The sequence below is a fragment of the Dermacentor silvarum genome, chromosome 4, assembly GCF_013339745.2.
Source record: "Dermacentor silvarum isolate Dsil-2018 chromosome 4, BIME_Dsil_1.4, whole genome shotgun sequence".
Taxonomy (NCBI): domain Eukaryota; kingdom Metazoa; phylum Arthropoda; class Arachnida; order Ixodida; family Ixodidae; genus Dermacentor; species Dermacentor silvarum.
This window is the reverse complement of record NC_051157.2, coordinates 66,703,089-66,710,768: the sequence shown is the minus strand read 5'-3', so window position 1 is coordinate 66,710,768 and position 7,680 is coordinate 66,703,089. Positions and strand designations below refer to the sequence as shown.

The 7,680-nt window shown below is 43.0% G+C and overlaps 1 protein-coding gene and 1 long non-coding RNA gene across 2 annotated transcripts; both read left to right on the top strand.

The window, feature by feature from the left end:
- Positions 1 to 800: 800 nt before the first annotated feature.
- LOC119448673 (uncharacterized) lies at positions 801 to 4,875 on the top strand. Its single transcript, XM_049666457.1, has 3 exons — positions 801 to 1,013; positions 4,232 to 4,747; positions 4,867 to 4,875. The coding sequence occupies exons 1-3, from the start codon at positions 996 to 998 to the stop codon at positions 4,873 to 4,875; spliced, it is 543 nt and encodes a 180-aa protein (XP_049522414.1). The 5' UTR covers positions 801 to 995.
- Positions 4,876 to 4,877: 2 nt separating this feature from the next.
- Positions 4,878 to 6,258, top strand: LOC125945185 (uncharacterized). Its single transcript, XR_007466680.1, has 2 exons — positions 4,878 to 5,011; positions 6,125 to 6,258. It is a non-coding gene; the product is annotated as an uncharacterized LOC125945185 (long non-coding RNA).
- Positions 6,259 to 7,680: the final 1,422 nt, after the last annotated feature.

Here is a 7,680-nt window from a genome sequence, read left to right as displayed (position 1 = left end):
ATGTGTTCAAACACTGCTCTTTTTTACTTCTTATCTGTAAATTCTTGCAGGGGTAAATGTTAGCACGACCAAGTCAAAGGATGGCAACTGCTGGGCGGTGTTGGTTATTACAAGGATCATGCAGCGGATGCAAGGCTTGGAAGCTGCAAGCGAGGTCATCTTTTTGGACTCAACAGCTTCCTGTGACGAGTCACAGGCTACCGTTACAGTAGTACTCACAGCTACTCCAGTCGGTGCTATACCGATTGCTGTGCTTATGCACAATTCCCAGGCAACGGAAAGCTACAAGACAGTATTTGGCCTCTTGAAACAGAAATATCCATTCTGTTTTGGTGGCTTGCATGCAAATAAGCTATACTTTTAAAGTACAGCTGGGCTGATGTAAAAGTCTGAATTATTAAAACGATTAGTGTGGGTTGTAAATTAACAGAAAATACCATATCAAATTTCTTAGCACCACATCTCACTTAATGTGAATGCTTTAATTGTGCAATAATCAGGTTTAATTGAAGTATGTCTTTTGACACAGTTAAGTCGGATAATTTTTGGAGAACTGACAAAACTAAAAAATAGTGTAGCTCACATACATAATAGTAAAGCAAAATAGAGGGGTTTACAATCATATCTGTGAGGTGCTGAGACCAACAGCCTTTGTAACACCACTGGTGCAGTGAAATTTGCTTGGAGGGGGTACATCCTACTCTAAGGTCATGTCATAGTTTTTTATCTGTCATCCAAAAACGAATCATATTTGTAAAATACCTTGAAGGTATAAAGGTGCTCTTCAATCAGAGAAAAGTGCCAACATGTTCGATTATATTTTACAGACCCCACAGTAATTCATGACCGACAATTCAGCGGCAGAAAAAGCAGCTCTGAAAGCAACGTGGCCTGAAGCAAGTCAACTTCTCTGCCATTTCCGCGTGGCCCAGGCGGAATGGCGGTGGCTGCATGCATGAAGCAGCAGCATCAATCATGACGAGAGGCGGGAACTAATGACTGCATTCCAGAAGGTGTGTAAAAATGATGCGCAGTGATATGATGTGGATTAGCTCAACTTTGCTCGCAACACTGCTTCAGTGGCTGCTGTATTACACAAAAGGTTGTGTGTTTGAACCCAAAATTGCAGCTCCTTGATAGGAGCAAAATGCAAAAATACTCGTGCAAGGGATAACCTTTTAGCACTCACTACAAGGCTCTAGGTGGTCAAATTTTATCCAGGATTTTCCACTATGTTGTCCATCATTGCACCCCTGTACAGCTTTCGCATATCAAAGGGAGTGACAACTACTCAGAACGTGTCACGACATGTTGGTGGAAATGAAAGGATCATTATTTACAGTGATAGCATCAGGCATGATGTTCGCAATTGAATTAGGCTTTATGATTTTACAGTGGCACGAAAAGTTGCAAAAACCGCAAGTGGCGCGAACTTGCTTTAATTTGCTTTGTGCCAGGTTACTCTCACTTGCTCTGCTGCTGAGGTGCAGATTTAGGCGGAAATAGGATGAGAAGCATACATCACTCCCACTCGCTGTAGGGAGGTGACTATAGTAACCAAGTAAACAGACAGCTGAAGTCTGTGTGACATGTGAGCACAGAATTGTGGTATGATCCACCGTGGAGCACTTTTGCTCGCCGCTGGCAGATTTGGGGTGGTGAAATCCGAGCACCCACTCCAGAATTGCAGCGGCTGCTCCAGATCGACCAGTGAAAAACATAAGACTGGTCACACTGTTATGAAGCAAGAGCCCACAACTTCCAAAGACAAAAATTTGATTAGCAGGCACATAACACGACAACCAGCATTAAACCATATTTGGCTTTATCTACTTCAATCAAGCAGTTATAAACAATGTAATTGGAAAACGACATTGAAACAGAAATGACTTCGAAGAACTACCACTATAACACTGCCTTTGATGAACTGTAAAGTTGAAAGTGTAAGGGCTTGAGTGCCAAGTCTTGCACATTTTGTATTTTTAAGCATTGCATGTAGAAGAGTAGCCAAATTTAATCGAATAAAACATTTTGTTCAAGCACAACCGCGCTGATGTGCAGCACCATGTATGTTAAAGACAAGTAAGCTATCGCAACAGGCAGAGCAGTTCATGTGAATGATAGTGTTGTCATTTGCTGTGCCATCAGTTTCTGCGTTTTCAAGGTGAATGGCCCGAGACCCAGAAGAATTTAACTTAGCCTACAACACACGCCAAAATAGAATTTTCATTTGGAGACGAAATGCGGAAGCTAGAAAAGTATTTGAAAGAGATCGGAACTAAGAATACCGCAGCACACCATTGACATCTACACAGACGCTGCAATCACAAGCGACATAGCAAGCATGGCCTGGGTTAGCACAACTGCACCCCAACACAATGGCTATGACACATGTCAGCTTCCCGGGGGTGCAACCTTGCACGCAGAACTCTTAGTTATATGGGGAGCGGTCAACACCATTCCCATCGACATGGGAGACATTGTAGAGCAGAGTGTGTAAAATAATTATCGGATCCTCATTTCCACACCAAAATCTATGCCTAAAGATATTGGCCGAAGGCTCTCCAGCAAAGCACTGATGCATTACATTCGCACTAAAATAAAACAGCAAATGGAGACTATTAGAAGCTACACCAGTACATTTGTTTTACGACAAGGGCGGGCTTACTCGCACAGAACAGGTTTTTTTTGAATAAGGTTATGGCCAACGCTGCATACACACCACACATACTTGAGAAATGGCACCAAACCAGACAAGCTACGATTGCGAACACTTATACCCGATGCACACATTGTCAGGAGTCATGCAGAGCAGACTTGCAACACCTCTTCTGGAGCTGTGCAGCTTTTTCACAAGGGAGATTCAACATTTACTGCATGGAGACATTAGAACACTAGGAATTGGAATACAAACTACTGAAACACAGAAAGCCATTGCGACATATGGCAGACAAAGTGGCTTGTTTCGAGTTGTGTAGAAGGGGTCGACCAGCCAATTCGAGAGCGGCGGAACTGAACATGCACCTGAGTCTTCATAAAGCGGAAGATCAAAGACTGAGATGAAGATGTGCCTCAGCCAACAATCCGGGAACCTACATTCCTTTCCCACCTAACCCCCAACAGTGGCCTGCAGCCGTCCCCTTCTTTAAAATAAAGGCTTTATTCAATTCAATTTGGAGTGCCTATATTGTTCAACACAGGTACTTGTAAAAAGCTTGCACAAGAAGCCAGCATGTTACTTACAGCAAATGCTGACATCAGGACAACTGTAATAGCAAAACAAAGAGGAAATGGTTTTAAGTGAGCTTCCTAAACTGATTATGTATATATGCAAAGTTGAGAGTGGCGATTTTTCTCATGTTAAAAATGTTGTACAGCTACTTCATAGATGGAAACGTATATAGCGTTGAGCGGTAAAAGTGCAAACTGGGTTTGCAATAATTCGAGGAAGGCATTTTCAGAGCGCAAATGTGAAACATTCTGATGACTGCTTTTGTCGCTGTGAAATTATCTAATTTATGTGCATTTTCAGTAACCTATCTCCCTGTGCCTTTTGTAAAATTGAATGTTATTTATCTAACACGCTACAGCACCAGCAAAACATTTTGAGCCTGCTGATGTAAATCAGCCAGTTGTGGTATTCAATGCTTCCGCCCATTCTACGCCATTCAGGCATAAGGAATTCCACGCTCATGTTCTTGATTATCGATGAATGCTCAGAAACGTTGTCGCATTGGTGACAGTAGAGTCTGATGCCAAAGTTGATGAAGTTGCTGTTCTGTTGTTCGTCTATGACATCTGTTGTCATACATTTTTAACACAAGAATAATCGATACTATGAACTTTGCATATATGCATAATTAATTTTATTGTGATTACTTTTGCACCTGCATTGCTCTTGCAAAAATATGAGGTGTCGCATTCTTCACAAAAATATGAATTTAATAGCAGAAGTTGTTTGTGTTAAGACTGCACTTGTTTTCCTAATTTATTTATTTTTGATTTAGCATGTCTGGTTACATGCTCATTTATTCTGACTTACGGTACACCGCACAGGCCTGAATTTTGTGTTACATATGGGAAATGCTCTGAAACAAGTAATTGGTAATAAGCTGTGAACTTTACAAATGCTCGAAGTCTGCTTATTTTAATCATATTGTGTCTGGTCATGTGACATAAACAACTGAAGTGTGACTTTAAGCATACAAGCCATTTATTCTGTCCCCTGCAGGTGATGTATGCGTCATCAGCGGAAGACTTAGCTGCTGCCATCGAAGAATTGCTCCAGAAGCCTCACCGTGCATATGTGACACGGGTAAATGCATTCCTTGAATGGAAGGAAGAGTGGGTGCTCTTTTTTAGGTTGGGCCTTATAACGAGAGGCCACAACACAAACAATTATGATGAAGCCACTATTCGTGTATTGAAGGATGTGGTTCTTGGCAGGCAAAAGGCATATAATGTAGTTGCCCTTGTGGACCTCGTGGAAACAGTCTGGGAGGACTACTTTTCGAGAAGACTGCTTAGCCATGCATACAGCCGTGTGCCAGCTCCCCAAATCTTTTACGACAAGCTTGTGCACAGGGTGCCCGAAAGTGTTCCACAGTCGGTTTGTGATCTTGGTGATAGCATGTACCAGGTGCCCAGTGGGCAGGAAGACGGTAAAATTTATCACGTTTGGCAAGACGTCGACACTTGCACTTGTAGAAATGGCCAACAAGGGGCATTCTGCAAGCATGAAGCACTGGTTCATCACATGTATAGAGGAGCCTTTCCAAATGCCCGAAAACTGAAACCCGATGACCGGCACAAGTTAGGTGTCCTTGCCCTGGGTGACAAGTGCCCTGAGAAAAGTTTCTTTGGAAGCTTCCGTGAGGTGCTGCCAGAGCTTCCGTCTACCAGCACTGCTTGGGAAGCACACAGTCAGCATGCACCTGAGCCTCAGTACGAGCCAATAGAGCTTGACCTACATCACTTGGAGTGCTCAAATTCCAACGAACAATGTCGTGAGGTGCGTATCGCACTATCTTCACAGAAGCTTTAAGTGTGGGGCAATGTGAATGCTGTCTCTTAAATTCTCATGTCATTGTTTGTTCAAAAAGCTTCTCGAGGTATTTAACTAGGAAACTGCTTGCTTTTAAGGTATGTTGTATGAACTTTGCATTCAGAAAGTTGCCAAAGTGTCATCCCTACATTTCGTGAATAACTTAACAAGTACTGCAATCTAGCTAGTTGGTATGATTGCACAACTTTCGTTAGTGCAGGAAAACTCTCAAACTTGTGTTGCCTGCAATTTATCTTGTCTTGCTGCTTCTGCATGCATACTATAACCGAATCTAGGTTGTTGATATTACCAGGCAACATTGAATCTTGTTCAACTTCTGGTTATGAAGCAGTAAGTTAAATTGCTTTAACATTGATTTACCATGCCATCACTTATTTTATGCCATGCTTACTTGAAAAGCTCAGTATTCTGTCATGCCATAACAATTTCAGCAGTGTTGTCAATAAGCTGCAGTACATTATTTTTTGGCAAAGCCAAGTATTTTCGTGTTACCTTCTCTGAACCCTATGTTGGTGAACAGCACCAATTTTAGTTAGCTTTATGACATTGCATGCAATACTGCATGTGATTTGTTTCATCCTAGAAAAGCCTGCTAAACTTGGTGTCAGCATATACTAGTGTAGCGAGAATTGAAGGAGAGGGAAAATATATTTGAACTGTACCGCATGATTGTCATGAATAGTTGGTTATAAATGTAACAGGTGTTAGTAATGAGGATGACTGTAGTCCTGGGGAGGTAAAGTATGTGTAGCAAAAGGCACGCCAAAGTATGAGTTGCTTATCTTGTGGTGGAGTGCTCGAATTCTTCCTACTAGCAGCTCATGATGGGCTCAGTGCTCACATTGTGTGAGTGTGTGCAGAATCTTTACAGCTTGCACATGAGCTCAGACCTTACTTGAAATATGTGGTCACCATACATCAACTCAGCAGCAAGCATAGGGAATATTTTACATGGGAGAGGCTTAGGTAGCATAAATGAGGATGGAAAGGGCATTATAATTTGGTGAACATTGGGACAGTGTAATTAGCTTTTGTGTTTTGTTTTATTTTTTTGCCCAGGATGCTGCCGAGGGGCTGAAAGAAATCCATGAGGAGGAGTGGCGCTACTACTCCTTGGCTGCTGACAACCCTTATTATCTTATTATCTTCAACAGGTGCTGGCAGAAATGAATAAAGTGCACAAGGGCCCTCAAGTGATTGCCTCTTGCCCAGAAGGCTGCTTTTGCAAGTGCCAGAAGGCATGGCCGCACCATCAAAGTTCAGCCGACTGGAATAGCCGGGTGTGGGCAGAGGCTCAGGCAGAGTGCAAGGTCGTCCCTCCAAACATCAAGGATGCAAAAAAAAACTAAGCGTCCACATGCCCTACACTTAAGCGTGAAGAGTAGTGTGCCTCATGCGAAGTCCCATGGAACTGGGCACTGAGCACCAGAGTAGGCAGCATTCATGAACGTTTGAACAGGCAGCACCCGGGGACTGCGGTGGGCCAACTCTACTCTTGCTGTGCTGCAGCCATACCAAGAAGTGTTAGTCGTGCAACAGCATATTGCATTGTCGTTTAACTTGAATTGTCACTTTGGTTAAGGATACTGAGCCATGTTTCATGAATAGTAAAATCATCATCAGCCTATATTTATGTCCACTGCAGGACGAAGGCCTCTCCCCGAGATCTCCAATCACCCCTGTCTTGCACTAGCTCATTCCAACTTGCGCCTGCGAATTTCCTAACTTCATCATTCCACTTGGTTTTCTGCCGTCCTCGACTGCGTTTCCCTTCTCTTGGTATCCATTCTGTAACTCTAATGGTCCACCGGTTATCCATCCTAAGCTTTACATGGCCTGCCCAGCTCCACTTAATGTCAACTAGAATATCGGCTATCCCCATTTGTCCTGCGCAGTGTGGAATAAATATACTGAACTAGGGCCTGTTGCATAGTTAGTGCCAGACATAAGGTAGTTGACCAACTTATCATTTTTCTTGATAGTGCTTTCTGGCGGACAGGCCACTTTGTGCCAACTATGAACTCTCACTTTAATTTGACAAAACTGGCTCTGCTTAGATAGCCATAAAATATCCCAAGGTGCTGCCAAAACAATTTGTGCATATGGTTCCTGTTTTGGCTTGTGGAGGAGGTATGCCACATCTTTCAAAAATGGGATGTAGCTCTAAGTAAAATGTGCTGAACAAGTCATGATTTATTGTCACTGCTCTGTCTGCCTCCATGGCAACCCTTGCATTGCCTACAATGACAGACCCTCGTCCTGATGTCATTCCTTTGAATTCCACTTGAGTAGGGATTGTGAGGGGAGTTCACCAGAGAACTAACCAGCGTTATAAGTGACGAATACTGTTTACAATGGTGTAACGCTGGCTGGTCACCGCGATCCATGGGGCCTCAAAAAGGTTACATTTGAGATGGGGCACACACTGGCCTGATGCGCGCTTACTCTCAGATGTCTGTTTACTATGTCAAAGGAATTGTTGGTTTTTGAAAGGTTATCATCGGTCACTTTCATGTTACTTCAAGCAATAAACCAGGGTGGAAGTGGTACGAATTCTGTATTTTTAGGGGCGCTCTTGCATGGTAGGGCAGATGAAACCTCATGCTATTGTTACT